The sequence below is a fragment of the Hippichthys cyanospilos genome, chromosome 11 (assembly GCF_059441005.1).
Source record: "Hippichthys cyanospilos isolate Australia breed blue-spotted pipefish chromosome 11, RoL_Hcya_1.0, whole genome shotgun sequence".
Lineage (NCBI taxonomy): Eukaryota > Metazoa > Chordata > Actinopteri > Syngnathiformes > Syngnathidae > Hippichthys > Hippichthys cyanospilos.
The window spans coordinates 6,538,174-6,559,940 of record NC_142379.1 but is presented as its reverse complement, the minus strand read 5'-3'; the positions used below and the strand labels follow the sequence as shown (position 1 = coordinate 6,559,940).

The following is a 21,767-nucleotide window of genomic DNA, read 5'->3' as shown; positions in this document are numbered from 1 at the left end:
TTGAAACTTGACTTTGTTTTAAACCATATAAAACCATCAAACTGCCCAGTGAGAGTGCAACTATATTTTACTTATGTTGTCCTGATCATATTTATATTAACAGTTTTAAACTGCAAAGACCCTCTTTAAAACTTATTTATGTGTGATAAGAGTATATACATACTATTTTTAGGCATTTTTGTGGCGGAACTATCCATTTTTTTAGCAGATAGTCAACTACTTTGAGTGCTTTTCGCATGCCTCTTGCCTATGCCAACAGTCAGATGTCAGAACTATAGATGGCGGCCATTGAGAATGTTTGGCGATCATAATTATCCTCCGCGCTAGGCTTGATATACACAACACAGACAAAACCTTGACAATCGAGAGGGTAAGCGATTTCCATTTTGAAAGCAAATATTTATTCTCCAGACGAGTCGCTCCGTGTGTGTATTGCGGAGCTCGGTCGCGACCGCCCTTGACTTGAGACCAAGCATTAGGGGGAGAAAGAGACACTGGAAAAAGGCAGCAAAAATTCTGGGATGATGAGGAGGAGCCCCGAGAGCCTTCAAGCAGATTACATCAGAGAGAGTGAGGGAGGGAACGCTAAATAGAAACTTTGACTGAAGCCCCTTGTGAGGAGTAGAACTGGGGATAAACACCGAGTGGTGCAGAGTGTGAAAGATTGGGCAGTGGGAGGCTTGTTATCAACAGTCCGCCGATATCTACAGATTGTTCAGTGTGCAGCAAGGTCTGTTTATCGCTTGCCTTCATTCCCTAAGCCGCCTTGTCTCATCTCGTTTCTACCGCTCTGTTTTACCTAAATCTGTCAGAATAAAGCCACAAATTCCAGACAACTAGCGGCACCTGTATTTACAGCCACCCCCTCATCTACCTACCTAACAAGGCCTCAGGCTTGCTCCGGCTCCCCTACTGCTTCATCTCAGACTTTATTCATTTTACTTAACCTTTACCGTCTGGCGTAGCATTTCATTTGTCGGGAAAGAAGAATGAAAGGATGTTGTTGTTTTTCTATAGTGGGAAGGAGTGTTTCTTCTCAAAAGATCCAGGTCCATAGATGCTTTATAATCACATATTATTTTGTCTTGTTTACCAAAAGACATGACACAAATGGTTTGCACAAACTGTAAAGCATCCATTCTGGATCATTTACCGCCCTGCTGAATGTGATAGCGTTCAGCGTTCGCATTTACTGCAACATGTTTTGTTGATTCTTGCAATAAATGTATTCGCTAAGAGCCCATTACAAAGTAAATTGCTTACATGTACTCGCCTTACGTCTTGTTTTTTTTAGTGTCGGAGACTTAACTGCATTGTAAAATGGCAAGAGAGAGTACAATTCATCTATTCCTTCCGTATGCTGAGATTCCTCTGTTGCTCATAAAAACAGTGTGGCTACTTTGTTGCTGTAGATTGGATACAATTGGGTTGGGATAGTTAAAAAATGTTACCATAGAAACTAAATAATGGAAACAAGGAGAGAAAATTCTGTTCTATGGTCAAATTGGTGCCATCATAAAATGGGGCATCCATCCGTCCACCCACACGTCCTGACTGCTTATCTTCACGGCATTTAAAATGTTATATGAAGACCTACATGTGGGTGAAAAAATAAAATATAGTATTGGAATTATTGACTATAAACAGTGAAAATAATTGCACGTTTTGACTGTTCTTTGGCTGGGCCGATTATCTAGCATCTTGACAATTATTGACATCTGACATTAAAAAAAAAAAAAAAATCCAATGGCTGATTACTTTAAAACTGTGTAAACATTGGGAAGCTAATTAAATATTCATTTAACTATAAGAGAGTCCGCTAACCCAGGGAACATTCGCCAGCTTTCGTTTTTTTCGGGGTGGAAATTTATTTGTTAACATTTTCTCTGCTCAAGAAAATTTTTACAACATTTAAAGACATTTCATCAAAGTTAAGAATTGTGCTCATCGTATTGACATCAATACTTTTCCTCTTACTGAACATTAATATCAGCTCCAAGTATCAGTCGTAGGACATGGTAAAGTTAAAATTTTAGAAATGAATTGCTAGTTTCTCCAAATTAAAGCATTATGGATGAGCATCATTTTCAAACTTCTTTATAAGATAATGTAAAAAACAAACCTTCACGGTTTTGACCGACTCAACAGCGACTTTTATTTGCAGTGTTTTTCTTATTGCCTCCCATCGCCATTTGCCTCAAGGCAGGATTGAGCAAGAATCCCACAGACTAGCTAATGATCAATTAATCGACTTATCGATTATTCTGTCCATTATTATGCGTGTAGCTCATTTAGATGCATGTGCATTGAATAGCGCAAGACTAGATTTAATACAGCCGTGAAGCATTAATGTGAGGAAGCACTTTATTGATTGGAATTAGAATGGATGAGTGGAATGCTAATGAATGCCATTGCAACACTAACCCAAAAGCCTTTCTTGATGTAGTGGACTTGTAGAATTTAACCAACCGACAGCTTGTCTCGCACATGCCACGGTCCGCTAGAAAAATGCTCCTGATATGCTGTGACTCAGTCATTGATTGATGTCACATACTATTTGGTCATTTCTGTCCACTCGTAAGCGAATGGCAATTGATCTTATTCAACTCCCCGCTTATCACATGCAGCGAGAATCGATTCCGGCGACGGTTGGCCGGCAAGCGGGGGGTACGTAGGTTCTGCAGGGCTGCACTAATTAACGCTCACGTGTGTTTTCGCGGCAGGTTCACGGAAGCGGATACCATTGTGATGGGGGACGTAACGTACGGGGCGTGCTGCCTGGATGACTTCACCGCCCGAGCCTTGGGAGCCGACTTCATGGTGCACTATGGCCACAGTTGTCTCGGTGAGTCTCTTTTTTTGTTGTCCGTGTAAGTAATGCTGTGACCAGAATAGGCATGAGACGATATCAGATTCTGACGGTATGATAACCTTGAGCAAAAATATCACGGCGTCGCGCTATCACCGTATTGAAATTACAGCTGTAAAAAAACTTTTGTAAATACCCATTTTTCTAGATTGTATAGTTTTATTTTTAAACGAAAATATAATACATTTGTTTCAATATCAAACATTTACCATACACAATAATATAAAAGAAATATAAATGCACAATATTTTGCAAAATTATTCATTTGAAATTAACTACTGTCAAGTGATAGTAGTTTATTTCAAATCAATCATTCAACTACTAATAATTAATAGTACAAAATGTGGAACCTGTCATTTCATGTCAACAAGGGTTCGTTTTTTTGACCCACACTTGAGCTCGATAGACTGCTCGCATCCTACCTCGAGCGATATCCGTACAAGCAGCATAAGCATGTTAGCCACTTTAGCCAAGGAAGTTTGCTGCAGTACTTAAATTAGAGTGGAACTCAAAACGGCAAACCAGGACGCGAACATGATTGGCTGCGGCAGCCAAAGAGTATGAGTCACATCAAGAGGAGGGTCCTGCTACAGGCTGCAAATTGCCCACTAAGGCAGGAGGGGAAAAAAATTCTTACCACTTTTGTCAGATTTGGATGGTTTTAAATAACCGTGACTTCCAAATTTGTGATATATTGCCATTACTGATATCGGCCCATGCCTGGACAGGAACATAACACTCTTTATTCTTTTCAAATCAAGATCAAATTAATTGGAACATGAATCAACTTTGGTAATTAGTGTTGAACCTTAGTGACTCATTTGCAAAATATTGGATAGCTCTTTATTTTGTCAAGTTTTATATTGATGCAAACTGTCATTAGTGATACAATTTTCCAGCAGATGAGCCCAAAATAAAACAGATGATGTTGCATGATTTAGCTTTGGAGTTATTACATCAAATACTCCTAGAGGCGCCTCTACAAATGTAGTCATGAAATTTAACGCTCTCTTTTATGTTCATTTACAAGGGAGTTAAAAAAAAAAAAAAAAAACGATCCAAAATATTGCACATTTCGAGCAGGTACAACATATCTCATTAAATCAGACATCAGTTCCGCAGACAAAAACAAACCATTGCTATGCCCGTCATTTTCCTACAAATGGCATGGCCTTCAAGAAGGCAGAGTGCAGACATAGAAATATTGATCAACAAGAACGTCCACTGGTACTAGGATATCTGCCTCTCCATCTAGTACAGCAGGCACAGCAGACCTTTTGGAGCCTAGACATGGCATTGACCCAGCGAATCAATGAGGAACATGCATTAGTGGTGTCCTCCACCTTCTCTTGGACCTTCACCCTCTGCCAGGCTCGCCGTTTTTTACACAACAAGCCAGGAAGCCTAAATCGATCATTCTGCTATATTGCCGCCGCTTCCAAATACCAGAAATACTCAGCGGAATTTTAATGCCCTCCACTTGTCAGATGATGTGTTACTGATGCAGCTGTATGTTAACATCGACGATGGGACTGCCTCGTTTATGGAAAAGGGTCAATTGTGAAACTGATAGAAACATTTTTTTCTCTTTAATTTGACTAAAGCCAGCGTTGGGTGATATGGCCAAAAATGGAGGAAAGGAAAAATGGCCGAAAGTGTCTAACAGCCATTGCTTGAATTCTTACATAAAGTTAAATTTCCTTAAACTTCCACTGTGCCCAAATTAAAGGTTTAAAATCAGTCTTAACATAACCTTAATATTCATAGCTTGTGCATAAATTGGGTTAAAGGGATAATCTGTTTATTCTACAATTAATATTTTGTTCATAATTAATTTAACTTAATACATAATTGTACTTGCTAACGACTGAAAATGACGTCGCCTGTGCACAAGGCACGCGCAACGACCAATCATAGCTCACCTATTGGTCATGTGATGTTCAAACTCTATGACCTGAGCCTTCAGCACGTTTGATGTAATTTTCAGTCAATATCAAGTGAAAAAAATATGTTTTTAAGCATATTCATTGTGTGTGGAAAATTAATTTCAAGATATTACCTCATTCAATTCTAAAAATGTAACTATACGTCTTAGTACATATTGGAAACCACCCGTGCAGGATTCTCTCACCTTTGCAATATCGGGAGTTAAAAATTTAGCAATTTTTCAAATCTTTGATCTTTGAGATGACAAATAATTAGATAATTATAATAATAATTAGATTTATTGCTCAGCCCCAGCCAGTTTGTTTTGATGTGAATGTTCATGTGCATTCTGTTTTGACCTTTCCCACCACTCAGGACGTCACGTGCATATCGTGTCAGACACCTGTGCGAGATCAAATAAGTTGTCGTGACACATAGAGGAACTGTCTTCCACTTTCATGTTCTCGCTCATGTTTCTGCTTTGTATGCTCGTGTCATCTTTTGTGTTTTGTTATCACAAAGCTCCTCCAGATAGAAACCCGGATTCTAAAAATAAACAAATCAAAAACAATTTCTTTCCAAGGGGAGCTTTATTACAGCCAATAAATGTGTTCTTTTCTGAAAACGTAAACTGACACCAAATTTCTGCTCCCACATGAGTTTTTTTCTTGATTGTGTCCCTAAAATTAATGACAGAATTTTAATGTATTTTGTAAATGAGCATTAGCAAACATAAGAAACACATAAAGTGGACCCCCGCCATACGACAATAATCGATTACGGAGTTGGAAACGTAATGCAAAATCATCGTATGGCTGGCAATAGAAACCTATGGTAACTAGCTAATGCATGCAAAACCCAAGGTGAAAACATCAAAATTTGATATACATGTTAAACATTAGTAACAAAATAGTATAGTAAGTACTACGTACTTATATATAATATCCATGTATGTTATTAAATAACATCATAAATGAAAAACATATTAAGGAAAAATGACATTTTGTGACGTGACTTGAGCTAGTTACGACCATAATTCCTAGCAAGGGTAGCCTAGCCTAGCCTAGCCTTGTTCGTATTTCTTCATTATCTCCAGCTTCGTTTCTATAGTAATCATCTTCTTACTTCTCCTTTTAACATCACTAGCAGTCTTGGGACACATGGCTAACCAATTCAAGTTTAAATTAAGCACTAATATTCACAATAAATATAATATCGTAAACACACAGGCTCAAGTCTAGTGTATCGGCGTTTTAGTGACGCCGACCAATAGCAGACCAACGTCTTAGTGACGCCGTAACACCGACCAATAGCAGACCAGCATCTTAGTGACAATGCACTGACACACGTCAGCGCCAAGTTTGAATTTTTCAATTGTTGTTGATGCCATAAGGCGGGAAAAATGCCATAACAAGGGGACGAAAACACTCCATATTCCACTTGCTAACGTGAAAAAAAACGTATGCTCTGGATGCCGAAACCGGGGGTCCACTGTATTAGTAAGAGTCAAAGTGCTCTTTCCCAGAGCACCGCATCTGTCCGATCGACTATGCCGAAAACCGGTCCGCTTAATGAGAATCCGTTTGACCACTGCAAACTAAAGAAAATAATAGCAACAAAAATGCTGCACGGCTCCCTGCTAGTTAGAGCAATTTCCACACTCATCTTTGATAGTCTAATTTTCTAAGGAGCTCAACGATTCAATTTAATTCAAACCTACACTCATCCACAATGCTTTGCAATTTGAGACCAATTACATGTTTTGTTTTTTTTTTGTGCTTTTTCCCCAGAACCTTTGAAGAAAACCTTACACCAGCAATTTTTCAAACTGAGCAATCAGTGGCTGAGCTTGTGTAATTCTTGATAGGATAGGGTCGAATTGTTTCCTCAGCTGATGCATTCCGGTGGCAAGATTTGGAAAGGACCGCACCTATTGCCACCTGTAGCCAATTTCTTTCTTGGTCTTACATTCTGAGACGATCTTAACATAGATTAGAAACCTCAAAAAGTCCAGAAGTATCATCGATAGAATGAATCCGGTTAAACCTGTAGATCGTCTCAATGAGGTGGTTATAAAAGAAAATAAAAAGAAATCGACAAGTGGAAGGTGATGCTTCGGTTAATCACAGACAATCGTTAAGTTAACTGCACGTTTTCCATCCCCAATCAACCGCGGTGATGAGGTCATTGAGTTCTGTCCATCTCATTGACGGCGTCTCTAATTGTAGCGCCTTATAAGCTGGCTGTCATCCTGACTTGGGCGCAAATCGATTGTTTGCTCTTTACCCTTTGAGACCGCCCATAAACAATTGACAGCTGCAAGCTCGATTGTGGATTCTTCTCAAGCTCCATCCAGCCAAGCCCCACCCCTCATGATAAAACAACTGTCACAAGCTCTTCCATTTTCATGTCTTCTGCTCCCGAACTTGCACTGCCCATGATTAGCCTATCAGGTTCTGCTAAACACAATGACGGCCAATCCGTGTCCACTTTAGGTTGTGACTGACCTTTGTTTTTACAACCCCCAACAACTCGAGCACAAGAAGCACGATGAATTCACGCGGCTCTCATGAACACTCAGAGAGCATTTAGAGATTAAAAATTAGATTAACGTGATCCAAAAAATGATTTCATTATGACTGTAATTAATTGATCTGTTTATCTGACCTCCCTTCAAAATTTGCAGTGGTCTCTCTATGTCGATTTTATTCAGCCACTCCAGAAAATAGACCATATAGCGTCATCTGTTTTATGTCTTGCTCCTCCGTTAGAAAATTATATATTTAATGGCAAACTACATTCGTATAAAATGTAACAAACTAAAGGCATGAAACGTTTTGCAAAGGAGTCACTAACACAATTTAGCAAAATGTTGCTTCATGTTCCAATTCATTTGCTCCTAATTTGAAAAGAAAAACAAACTCTTCCTGTCACCGCACTGAAAAGCATTAAGTTAGATTGGCCCATTTTAGAACCACCGCACTTTTTACCAGTTGTTTTCCAACTTTGAGAATTTAACCGTCCTTGCTTCCGACTCTGCTTTCGGTCCTTGTGTAGCAATCGGCGTCTCACAGCCCTTTTGCTAGTCCGCGCTCCCCGTTTTCACGCTTGGCTCTCATCCCCCTGCCGTGTTATGCTAATCTAGGCCATTAAATACCAGCTCATACAACATGCGACGTAATGGGCCGTTGGTTTTGTCTTAACAGCAACGCCTCTTTACTCGGCATCTGCAAATTCAGCGTGGCGCAAAAGCAAGAATAATTGCGATGATCAACGCTAATGGTGATGCACTTCTTCCTTGTATTTTCTTGGGCTCCGGCCTACTTTGTTCAATGTTCAAGTCATCCAAGAGCGGTTTAACATAGCTCCTCAAGGCACGGGTGCTTTCTAAATGGCCTGTGAAATGAATGACATCAGTAGTAATCACATGTGTACTGTATGTCTGCCTTAGCTAAATAATGAAGCCTCTTGCATGGGCTTCGCACACAGAGTGAGGTACATCACAAGGGCGCCTATGTACTCATGAACATGTGCCATGCACTCATGTTTGAGGCTCCATCAATAGTGCATGCGCCACAGGCTGACCTGACACGCCCGCTTGAATTATTTACCCAGGTTTCTTTTGTTTTGATCTCCGCAGTCCCTATCGACTCCACCGCCGGAATTAAGATGCTTTACGTGTTTGTGGACATCCAGATGGACAACGCGCACTTCCTGGACACCATCAAGTTCAACTTTCCTCCCGGACAGTCGCTGGCGCTCGTCAGCACCATTCAGTTTGTGGCTGCACTGCAGGTGATGGCGGGCTGGCAAGGCGTTCGTTACATGCGGCTTTTTGTTGTGGGACAATTTGAATCATTTCATGTTTTTTATGCCTGCGCTGGCAAGTGGACTGGCTTTGTGCTGGGGATGGGGTGTCTGAAGACAGTTTCTCAATTCACCCAGCTCATCGTGTACAGTAATTTCCCAAATACCGTGGGCCCCCGGTTTACGAGATTAATCCGCGGTTGGGATCGTAACGCAAATTCGACGTATGGCGGACAATCCAAACCTATGTCAATTAGCTAATGCGTGCAAAACCCCAGGTAAAAACATCAAAATTGTATATGCATATTACAAATTGGTATCAAAATAGTATAGCGAGTGCTACTTATATATAATATACATGTATACAATTAAACATAAATAAAAACTATAGAAAGGATTTATTTACCTTTGAGTGATGTGACGAGTTTGTTATGGCCATATTCGCTAGTGCGGGTAGCCTAGCCTAGCCTAGCCTAGGCTAGCTTAGCCTTCTTCATATTTCTTGATTATCTCCAGCTTCGATACAACATACTACTGCTGTCTAAGGCCCTGAGTTAAACCTCTTTACATTGAAAAACATTACACAGGATTTTTGTGGTCTCGGTGCAAAATTGTTGGCGCTAAACCCTCTGTTTATGAAGAAAACCCCACAGCGATCATGGCAATAACAATCTGACCAAAGTAGTAATAAAAATGAACAAGAAGGAAAAACAAAGAAAATCAAACGATGCTTTTGAATTGTGGTTCAACAGAGTTCATTTTAAAACTCTGGACACAAATGATTGCACGTAGTACTTTATGTGATGATAGTAAAGAAATACGTTGCGCAATCTTCAATGGACCGGATTCTTTTTGTGAGCAACCGTATCACAGGAACACCTTGAGGGAAAAGGAGTAGAAGAGTATTTGCCACCAAAAATAGTCACTGTAATTATGCACTTTTTATGGTAATCTCACTAAAGCAAAGACTTTTTATTGAGTCTCCTGCTCTATGAATCTGTGAAAGCTAAACTGGTAAGCACAGGCATAAACCAGTGATGCAATTATTACATTTTTCATTTCATTAATCCCATTAAGTATTTGTCTTCAGCTTCATCGGCACACATAAATATTTCAGCATATTTTTCTATAGTATTTTATAGGAAAAGGACTTTCTTTTGCACCCAGGTCCAGCTCAAGTTTAGGTTTGAGAAATCCGTCAAGTTATTTTGGATTTGAAGGCCGGCGTGACCTCTGTAGCCCGTCCAGTTCCTTGCTGGCATAAGAATTGATTTCATTTTTTTGTTCCAGCATTCTACGTTCATTCTTTTCAGAAGTAATTGCTGTTTAACTTAAAGCACATCGTGCCATCCATGAAGGTCCATTTTTTTCATGTGTTTCAAAGCACCCGTGTTTGTATTTAGCCACACCGTATGAACTTCGCCTCCAGCTCGTGCTGTGGAGGCTGCCAACGAGGTCCAGCTGTATGGGCGGCTGAAGCTCAGAGTTCGGCCTCGCTCCCTGTTGAATGCCTTAAATGAGATTTTAATCGTTCATTTCATCCGTCATCCTCCATGCGCTGGAGCTAATTTGTTCTCGCCGCTCTCGTCTCTTCACTTTGCCTCAATTAATATGCAGTCGAAGAGACGATTTCTTCCATGACACATCGGCGCTTCAAATCAAGCTGGCAGTCCTGTGGCGGAAAAGAGCGAAGTCGTTAATGACCGAGAGAGGCCGACTTTGGATCACATCTCCAGTGAAATCTTTTTTGACCTCTTTCTCCGTCTTTTGCATCACTGCCCTATTTTAATCCCGACATTCGTTCCTCCTGTATAATTTGCATACAATTTCCCTGTTTCAGGCCTCAATCTGACTCTTGCTATTAGTGATTATTTTTTTCTTCCTGGCATTGAACACATACGGTGAAAAGATTAAATCAAAACCATGAGTCGATATGTGCACAAAACAAGGCAATCAAGGGCTTCGATGAACAATGATAAAAGCCCGCCGGCGTGTGCGAAGGGATATGAAAAATGTCTGCAAGCAAAGCAGGTTGATGAATATGACATAGAATAAAAACGAGCAGAGCATTAATAGGACGTGCACACTAATGAAATAGTGAGCGCATCGCCGTGGTAACATTATTGTGCACACTTTTGCCGGGGAGGACAGTGACAGATGAAAAGTTGCAAATCATTCAGAGCGGATTGCTGTGCGTTTAGCGGCCTAGCAAAACAAAATATGTTGTCTTTTTCTGTTTTCTTTTTTTATTATTTAATCTCCTCCGTTTTTTCTTGTACTATACAGTCTGTGAGTGCAGCCCTCAAGCCAGAGTACGACGTGCTGGTGCCTCAGTGTCGACCTCTGTCACCCGGAGAAATCTTGGGGTGCACCTCTCCCCGCTTGGACCGCAACGTCAACGCCATCATGTAAGGAAACTTTTTTAGCACATTGTTTTCACCCCATCCATCAGCAGATATATCTAGTTAACCAAAGATAGTGTTCCTCCTCTTCACTCCCGTTATTACCGCCGCCATCGCTATTGCCTTGTTGCGGGAGGAATAATCAGCGTGACATCACACCAGTCATAGCAAGCTGTGACAAGTAGATATGACTGTGTGCCTATTTTATTTTATGGGCGGCCAGAAGCAGGCGAAGCTAAAAATAACAGCACGCCGCACACTGTCAATGGAGGCAGACATGAGCACTTGTGGCTGCAACCAGCCCACATCAACTTCTCCATTATTATTTTTTTTATACTCACAAGGAGATGCATAAAAATGTTCTTTTTTCCACACTATTTAAACACCTCTCAGTCTTTATAAAGTGTCTAATGAGCTTTTGCCAAAGCATTTTTTTTTTCCTTTTTTGGGAGAGGGGTGTCTCTGCTAGAAAACTAGCTATCTTACCCGCCTTGTTTAAATGCTGCCTTGGCCAATAGCTTGTCTGCCTTTCATTACAGTGAAAGGTGGGTGGAGTCTAATCTGCCAGTGCTCAAGAGTATTCACAGATTTATGCATACACATACACATATATATATATATATATATATATATATATATATATATATATATATATATATATATATATGTGTGTATATATATATATATGTGTGTATATATATATATATGTGTATATATGTGTATGTGTGTGTGTGTGTGTGTGTATTGTGTTCATTTCTATTTTATTTTAAATAACTTAGGATAATATTCATGGCTTCAATAAAGCAACCAATTCAACTATTTTAATATATTTTTAAAAATGTAATAGTTTTTAAATTTGTCAAAATGAGTTTTGTGTCTATAATTGCGTGCTAAGGAGGCGATGAAGACAGCTTTGATTTCTAAAAGGGGTCGCCTACTCCACAAAGAACAGAAAGGGCCCTTTACTCGTCTTGGTGGTAAAAGGCAGTTGTTTGAACAATGCTCGGGTCATTCCTTGAAGGCTTAGGCATCCACGTTCTTTCCTAGCAATACCAAGTGTGTTGGAAAAGGAAAGCGGTGAAAAGAAAGCATTTTCCCTTGCGTAGGCAGCAGTTCAATGCGCGCATGTACGCATTCAGCTCTCGAGTACCGTTTGCTGCCCACTGAGATCACAGGTTATTTCCTAGATGAAATAACGCCGAGGTGCGTCACCTGCCTGTTGCTGGTCCATGTGATTTTTAAAGCCTCCCAGTGCATGAGATTATACTGACGGGACAAGACCAAGCTCGGCTCTATATGCATAAGCCGGGCCCCACGGGGGGAAAGCTACAAAGGTGTGTCGGAGCGTGTGTGCTCGCTCGCGTGTCTTTGTGCGTGTGATGGAAAAAGAAAGTGAAAGGGTTAGGGTTCTTCACCTTCTAATCCAATGCGCGCTTGCTTTGATGTGTGTAGGGCTGTGATGAGAAGGCGAATCGATTGGTTTGTCTGAGATTTGCTACGCTCGGCCGTCTCCTGCTTTCCCACTGTCTTTCTCTCGTTCTGCTCACCCTCACACCTGCACATCCAGGAAATGCTGACAACACGTGGTAGAGCCCTTCAAAGGCTGTGTAATTTCTTTAATGAGAAAAATACTTATTGAATGTATAATTCAACCGGGGATATTTTCTATTTAACTGCTTGGATTTGTGTATATACTGTAGGAAGAATTTTTAAGACAGTCCAAAAACAGTTCAATAAATCCCAACTACGGACATGCTGGTGCCTATCCCAGCTGGCTTCAGGGAGGACACCCTGAACTGGTTGCCAGCCAATCGCAGGGCGCACAGAGACGAACAATCATTCACTCACCTAATCACAGTACGATTTAGTATGTCCAATATGGCTGCTACGCATGTTTTGGGAGTGTGGGAGGAAGCCGGAGTGCCCGGAGAGAACCCGCGCGGCTCGGGGAGAACATGCAAACTCTACACAGGAAGGCCAAAGCGAGGTGGATTTGAACTCAGGGCCCTTTAACATTTACCATTCAATGAACTAACAGAATTCTCATGCTCTTCAAATCCCCAACAACTCAAGCACAATTAGCTCAATGCATGAAATCAGATCTAATCAGCATATGGAAAGCATGAATTTAAGAGATTACTAATTTGATACGTGTGATTTTTTTTTAAACTTTAGAATTAATGTATCGCAACAATGTGTTATTTTGAAACCCCTATTCATTTGTCATTCTTCGTCAAGCCGCTCATTAGTGTATGCTGTATAATAAATGTAAAACTGCTCACTTCACAGCTCAAGCACTTCCCCTCCGCCTTTGCTCATTCTGTGGCTGCTAATCGGCCAACACGCAGATGTGAATGCAAAGATGGGACTGTTGCATAATGTAATGGCGAATAACGTTATACTAAGAGCACACTTAATAAGAATAATTCATTATTAATGTTGAGGCTGTGATCGACGAGAGAGTGAGATTTCAGCCAAAGCAGCCTCCGAAAGCTAACGAGAATTGAGGACATCTGCGACAGAAGTGCAACCGGCTTATTGTTCACAGTGTAATCAGGCCTTGGATGTTTTCAAGCAGAGAGAAGCAGTGGAACAGAGAGAACGCCTGAGTGCTTTTTACAATCAATCGTCTATGTGATGTAACACATGCGCAGAGTGCTGTTAGTGTGTGCTTTTAACGTACACATGCTCCAAAAGCTACAAAAACTTAGCGGAACAGGTGTGCCAGTAGACTACATGGTGAAGCACCAACAGTTGTTTCCCAGAAGCTCCACGTATTCAGAAGTTTTCTTAATAATCCCTCCAAATGTACAGTAATGACAGGGGACATTGACCTTGGAGCCCCGCTTTCTTAATATGTGATCATTTTCAATTTGGACCTGAAAACCTTGATTGAAAACTACAGAATGGACTCTTTCAAAGCATGACTACCCTTTAGTTTTCATTTAATTGAACTCCAGTTTATTTTCCCTCTTGGACATATGTGAACACGGTCATTGTGTCAATAGCAATCCAATTTCAAGCCAGGCCAATTATCCTTTAGAGCATCATATTCTTAACAGAAAAGACTCAATTGCGGTAGATAGTCTATGTAACTATTAAAGATAGCGACAAAGAGCCATTTGGCTGGGCAATAAATCAAATTAATTGCATTACTTCACCATCTTAAAAATGGACAAGTTGAAAATGGCCGAAAACGTGAAATCGAGGTGCCAAATGTGTTGATGTTGGATGGGTGTTTTAGACGTTTTTACAGTTATTACCAGGTAAGAAATTGTCATGCAACTAGCTATTTCTTTTTCTTTTTTTTTTGCACAAGCTATGAATTTTGAGTTGTCTGAACATTTTGCGCAGGTGCCTCATAACGTCATTCCATAAATGGTGGTTTATCATATCAGTCGAATAAACTCAATTCAAGTTGTAATCGTCCATAAATTTGGAGAATATATTCGAGATTTTCCTTCTACAAGCCCTTCTACAAGACAGCTTTATTTATACAGCTCATACCTTGTAAAAGGTAGCGCAATGTACTTAACATACTTACAAGTATATTAAAACAAAAACTTTGAAAACAATGTTCAAAATCAAATTACATTTCAACTATCTTTCTCAGATGACTGTGCAGCATAATAACGAACTGCTGCTTTCCTTGTTTACTTTGAACACCGGCTTCCACAAATTGACCTGAATCTGCAGACCTCCTGAGCCCAAGTAGTATTAATTTCCATTAGAATGTATTTAATGTAATCAGGATTTACACTGTTCAGTGACTTATAATCATGATGGGGAAATTAAGCTTCATGAAGCACTTGTATTTCTTTTTAACGATATACAAAACAGCAGTAAAAATAATAAATAATACAATTTTTATCAAATATATTTAGACGGTTGCTGACACTCATGACTAGTGTTGACCTAATACTGAGCCAATTGTGCAGTGATAACTCTGACCACTGGATGGCAGTGTTGCCACACACTCAACACAGATATTACATAGTTGCAATTCTAAGTAAGGAATGGAAATCAATCTTTCATATGATACCACCCATGTTTACATAGACATAGCATACAATATTCTACAATTTATGTGTGTGGGGTGCGAAATGTTTTCCCTTTCTTGGGGGGGTTGCAAAATATAAGAAGCACTGGTATTAGCAAATCCTTCCAAGCTCTTTTATTGAATGAATTGTGACTACTTGCATTTATATCGAAACCAGTCGAAAATAATTGAACAAACTAGAAAACCTGCACTTTTGTTTTCAAGACACCTTTTATTTTGGTTTCCAAGATTCGCTGGCAAGCTCATCATGACTGGATTTCAACAACACCTGCCAGCATAGCTCAGTCACAAAGCTGCATGGAGCATTTTTCAAGCGTGTCTCCTCTGTGGCACTCACAACTCAGGGAGTTGCCACCTCAGGCTATGTCCTGGCTCAGGGCGAGAATGTCTTCAATCCTTGTCCATATCCTGTTGAACTCTGCAAAGCTACACCTACAAATTCAGGAATGCTTCCTCCAAACACTGCCTTTTGGAACTGGACAGTGTGTGGAGTGGACTAATAAATGTCAATCCATGGATGGAGTGGACCAATCGCTCTCTCCAGGGAGGCAATAACGGAAAGCTGTCTCAGCATTTTGGAAAAAAAAAAAAAAGAGCTTGGGTTAGCAACACAGACATACACACGTTCCCCGTGTAATTAACATTTCTCTAGGTGCTTTGCATTTGTTGATGTTTTTACTACATATTATTTATTTCCGTTGCGTTGTGCGGCGTGAAGCACTTCCGAGTCTCTCCGGAGAGAATTGCGGTATATAAATAGATATGCCTTGCTTGGTGTTTTCCGGCACCTCCATGCTTCGGTGTTCTTTCTGTTTGTACACGCTGCCTACGCTCGGAGTCTGCTGAATCCCCAGTAGAAGGCCAAGGGTTAATTGAAAGGGCATGCATTCGCTGTAAACAGCATGCGCCGATCGTTGGGGGTCATGTTCCCCGGACTGCAGATCTGGGCTGATCCTCCGCTTCAAGCCTTTGGGCCCGAGGCCTCCTCGGTCTTTTAAGCCTTCTGTCACAAAGTGGCCTACAGGGAAGGAGGAGATTGAAATTGCCTATTGAATTTACATTTGCAAAAATCGTTTTCTCCTGACTTCCTATCTTTTCTTAAATCAGATTTTGTTTTTCTTTTTTTAGCTATTTGGGAGATGGAAGATTTCACCTGGAGTCCATCATGATTGCAAATCCTGATATTCCTGCCTACAGGTATGCTAAATGATACGTAACTGCTTTAGCTGCTAATTTTAGTTACAGCATCCACGATGTTGCTTACGATAAATAACAACAACCGGTATGAACACAGTTCCACACCACAAGTTTCACGTACACAATTTTTGTCACAATTTAGTCTTTACAGGGATTTGTTGACGTTCGTTATCTCGTTTTTTTCATGGAAAATGGGTCTGACGTCATTTTTGTTTTTATTTGAAAAGATAAAGTTTATTTTGAAGTTGGCCTTCTCACAGCATTACTGTCATGACTAGCCTGAGTACTTGTTGTTGCGCATGTACTTGATTTCTTATAGAAAGATAATGACAAAAAGGCTTTTCACAAATTGAAGATCATCTAAATACACATTATATCAAACACAGTAACACACAATTCGGTAAATTAACTCTTTTAGTGCCAAGAGTGACCAGAAAAGAAAACCTCTAGAGGGCCAGTATATTGAGCATTTTCGCCCATCTTTCAAGGCCAACAGAATATTGTGTGCTATATCGACGTAAATATGAGTGCTGCCATATGAAAGATTGACTTCCATTCTTCAGTTAGTATTGATGTAGGTAATAGCTGTGTTGTAAGTATGGAAACACTGCCATCCAATGGTCACAGTTATCACTATAGTACTCAATTGGCTTATATTCGATAAGCATTAGTCAAGGGTGTCAGCTACCCTCCATAAAAAACATATGTCACGAGAATTGTATTATTTAATACTGTTATTAATAATTCTCGTCCATGGCACTGAAGGGGTTAACATCTAACACAAGATCAATCAAAACTGTGATATTTTGCTCCGTGGTCAGGTCCAGATAACGCCTGACGACGATAAAATATGGTTTTGATGACTTGCTGTTTATATGCAAAGCGAAATTGTGTTATAGGTATATGCACAGCTGCACAGCTCAACGCTCTCTGTCACAAACAAGATTGTAATCTCAAGTGACGGCCCTGTATCTAAGAAAAGCAGATTAGATACTCTGAAGTAGCAGGAGTTTACACCAACTCCTGTCATACTTGATGTGTTTTCGTGATTGGATTTTTAATCTTGTCTTGCATTTCGCTCCTTGGTATAGATACCTGAACAATATTCACTTGGATGGCAAGTGTCAATGACAGAATGTGTGTCATTTTTCTGCACGTACTGTAGGTACGACCCCTACAGTAAAGTCTTCTCCAGGGAGTACTATGACCACGAAGCCATGCGTGCCTTGCGGCGAGAGGCCATCGACAAGGCCCGCTCAGCCCAGACGTGGGGGCTCATTTTGGGCACGCTGGGGCGTCAGGGTAACCCCAAAGTACTGGAGGTGAGAGCGTGAGTGTTTTGCCTCAGCAGTGTTTGTGTCCTTAGGCTTGCTGTGCAATAGCTTGTAATATTTTTCGCTTTGACATTTTTAGTAACATGAGGTTACAGCACTAGAAATCTTTGCACTGGAAAGGCTATTGGTGTGTGTGCGTGTGTACACACACACACACACACATATATATATATATATATATATATATATATATATATATATATATACACACACACACACACATAGTGGTATACACACACACATATATATATATATATATATATATATATATATATATATATATATATATATATATATATATATATATTTTTTTTTTTTTTAATTAGCACCGGGTGCACTAAATGGCCTCTCAAATATGTATGATCATGAAAACTTTGCATATAAAAAGCCCATTCATACATATATAATATGGCTCATGCATATGTGGATTCATCATATATGTGAAGATTCCATACAGGTCAGTCATTATCAACTGATCTGCAGGATTTCTGCCCCGCAATGTTTTCCATGTCTCTCTGCTCTAATACCCTTACTTTAAACGATGCTAGCACTGTCAAACTTTGCAGAGACTTGATAGTATCTAGAACCTTCATGGTTGAAATACTCCATGACCACGTTCGGAACCCAACCTATGACATGCTTTAACGCATATGCTAATCTACTACGTGAGGCACATATAAATGTCATCAGTATGCATTCAATGACATATGCTTGGTAGTCTTTCTGCCTGCTAGCGAGGGAGAGGTTATATTTTAGCATAAACGAGGAGGAGGATTCAAAGGGGGGATTTACAAAGGCTGAACTTCTCTGCCATATTGATCTGTAGAGATTAAGAAGTGGAGTGCCAGATAACGTTTATAAGTATGGCCTGATAAAAAGTTATTCACATGGACAGGCACAGAAACACCCACATGTTGTTATCTCACTAAACTAACATTTATGGGATTTCTAAATATCTGATCGTCACAGGTGTAGTTCCAAAACATCAACATGTTTCTGGTATGTTAGTACATGCCCATCAGAAAGTCAATTGATTGTGGGGCCTCTCCACCTTTTGGTAAGAACCACCCATCTTAAATGCTGTCGCTAAGCACATCACTTACCTTGGACGACGCAAAGCTGGGCCTTCTCAGTTTTAGCTAGCTAAATGGGGAGCTAGCATTTATCTGCTTTTTCAAACATTCCCCTTTAACCTCTCTCCATCATGCGTGAAGGAAAATGAGTCCAACTGGCAAAGCTGTTAAAGAAACCTGTGCTTGTTTCTATGTTGTTTGGCGGCAAAGCAAATGGCTACAGGTGTCGCAAACCCTGGAGAAAATCATGTTTTTGATGGCAGGATTACTGATTTGGCTCTATTCTCTCCTAGCACCTGGAATCAAGGCTGCAGTCGCTGGGCAAACGCTTTACTCGAGTTCTCCTGTCCGAGATTTTTCCAAGCAAGTTGGATCTACTGCCTGATGTCGACGCGTGAGTAATGAGATGCAAACGCATACACTTTCACGCTACCAAAAGTAGGCCACTGTTTGATCACAGCCTTGAGGAAGACGACCGATGGCCAATTGTTGTTCTTGCCTACCTTACCTGTCAGCATTAATAAGTATGACCATAAATTGCCTTTGACGCTCCCTCATGTTTTGCAATATTGTAAGCAATTAATGAGCACAGAGCAAGTCAACCTCAAAAATCCTTTTCATAAAAAAATGATATGCTGCACCACTAGTTTAAAAACAGGGTACACATTGATAAACATTGACCAGAACTATTTAAAGTAGGCAATAAAACAGGGAAAAAAAAGACAAGACAATAAGTACATGATATTTTAGTGCACTTTGTGTGTGACACCTAAAGAGTTGTCCACTTGGCCAAATAACACCAGTAATTTTACAAACCATTCAGAGCAGTGCTATACTAACGTGAAGTTACGAAAGGAAAAGACAACACACTGAGGATCGAGAGTGGAGGTAAAACAAACAGGCAAAATGATCGTTTTCTCGTTCAGGGATGTGACTTTCACCTGAAAAAAAACATAAGGCGGGGACGTCGTAAACCGGGGGTCCACTGCCGTTTGAAATGACAGTAATAAGTAATAAATAATTTGATAATAGTTATGCAGTTATAAGTTGGTGGTTGAAAATGAGGGAAAAAAACTTGTTTAGAGAAAACAACAGTGCTTTTTTGTTTGTTTGTTTGTTTATGTGTGTGCAGTGTTGAGCGATATGTTTCAGCTAGTAATGGAATAGAACGATAGATATTGTCGTCATGTAGCTGGTATACGATGAAATTAATTGTGTTCTGTTTAACACATATATTTCGATGTTTTGAATATTTTTAAATCAGTTGACATTTTACCGTGGCATAGTGCTCATGCTAAGATTGACAGCATCCAACTACACACAATGAATGTTTCAACACTGATTGAAGAGGACAAAACGCTGGTTGGAATGTCACTTCATGCATTAGAGCGTTTCTTGAAGTGGCTATTAACACATAATGACAGGGTAGACTGCAATTTCAGTGACATGCAAAATGTGGTTACGAAAACGGTGCAAATTGATCAATATTACTCCTTTTTTTTTCAAATAATTTGACAGTAAAAGCCTTTACATTTTTAAAAATGTCACATAATTTAAGCAGTTACAGTATTACTAACGGCGTAATTAGCGCATAAAAAAGGCAAACTTAAAGCAGTGCTTCTCAAATAGTGGGGTGGGTTCCCCCGGGGGGGGCGCGAGGTGATGCCAGGAAAAAGGCTTTGTTTTGGTCGTGTGGAATTTAATTGCAATAAAGTAATAATTTTCATCATTTTCTTTTAGTTTCAGGCACTTTGGTGCACTAGCTTCTTTTTTTCCGTTTTAGACTAAGCTATAACCCGTATAAACATGATAAAAATAATTAACAGTGGTTGAAAGTTGATTTATATTGCGTTATTCTGTTGTTAATGTTAAAAAGGATACGTGTAGGTATACTTAAACAATTTTCATCAATACTAATCTTATTTATGTTCAGTGCATCGACTGGCGGGGGGAGTTTTCTCTTTTCTAGGGGGGGGCTGGCAAAATATAGTAGAGAAACACTGACCTAAAGGGACATATTTTAATACATTCAATGCCAATCCAGTCAAAATGGATTTTTGACTTGTATAGCTGTCAATGGCAGCGAATGATTTTGAGCTGATTCACTGCCACCCGATTAAAAATGGCTCTTTGACCGCTTTAGCCATCAATGGTAAAGGATACGTCAAGAGACTTATTGTTGTGTTGTGCATTCAAATGCTAGCCACTTGTACTAAAACCTCTGTTTCTTTAGTCTGCATTTTCATAATGACTGAGTGATTCTGATGAGGACACCAAGGGCACTTTATTGTGATATTGACCCTGCCGAAGAAACCATTACTTGGAGAAAATTCGCTTAGGAGATGACAGTGAATATTAGCTTGGTTTTGGATTGTTAGCTTAAGGCTTGCAAATAAACGCATCATTGCGGCCTTTTCCCTTTTGTGCCGCCACCGCAATGCATGCATGGGAGATTTAATATACTCTCTGTGAAAAGGTCACAAGTTTTCAGTTTAGTTTAGAAAATTACAGCACTTGTCCTCCTATTGTGCCTGTAATATATTCGTTTTATTTTCCGTTTTTTTTCCCCTCGTGTGAAAGCTAGTTATGTCCTAAAGCAGTGTTTGTCAAACTTTGTTTCAGAAAATAGCACTTTGCAAACAAAAAAATAGGCCAGCCTACACCCCTTACAGAGTAGCATCAAAGCTCTTTCTTTTTTTTTTTTTAACTGTATTTTGATTCCTTTAGTTGTGCACACATTAAGAAATGACCATAGAGTTAAATGAAAATAAGGTTCAAAACCAGACAATTATCAAAACTGAAAAGAGAGAAAAATACAGTTAATCTCTTTCAGCCCTCAATCGTTATTTGTTGTTTTTTTTTTTTTTTTTTTCCACGTGCGTGTATAGCAATACTTTGATCTTAGAACTAGTGTGGACCGATGTGATTGTTTTCAAGGACGATACTGAGTCAAGTAGGTTGATAACCAATACTTGGATCTGATGTTCATGTTGCGCTCACGGGAAAATACAGGGGTCAAAATGTATGAAAAAATTCTAACTCCACCTCTTAAATTTGTTGACGTGTCTTTAAGCCGATGTTTTCTGAAGAACTGCTCAG

At 39.8% G+C, this 21,767-nt stretch overlaps 1 protein-coding gene across 1 annotated transcript in view; it reads left to right on the top strand.

The window, feature by feature from the left end:
- Positions 1–21,767, top strand: part of dph1 (diphthamide biosynthesis 1) — a 69,928-nt gene that overhangs the window by 34,187 nt on the left and 13,974 nt on the right. The window contains exons 4-9 of the mRNA XM_088427845.1: positions 2,724–2,845; positions 8,436–8,590; positions 10,889–11,010; positions 16,193–16,261; positions 17,427–17,583; positions 18,962–19,062. Coding sequence (XP_088283971.1) covers positions 2,724–2,845; positions 8,436–8,590; positions 10,889–11,010; positions 16,193–16,261; positions 17,427–17,583; positions 18,962–19,062 — 726 coding nt within the window. The remainder of the gene's footprint in view (positions 1–2,723; positions 2,846–8,435; positions 8,591–10,888; positions 11,011–16,192; positions 16,262–17,426; positions 17,584–18,961; positions 19,063–21,767) is intronic.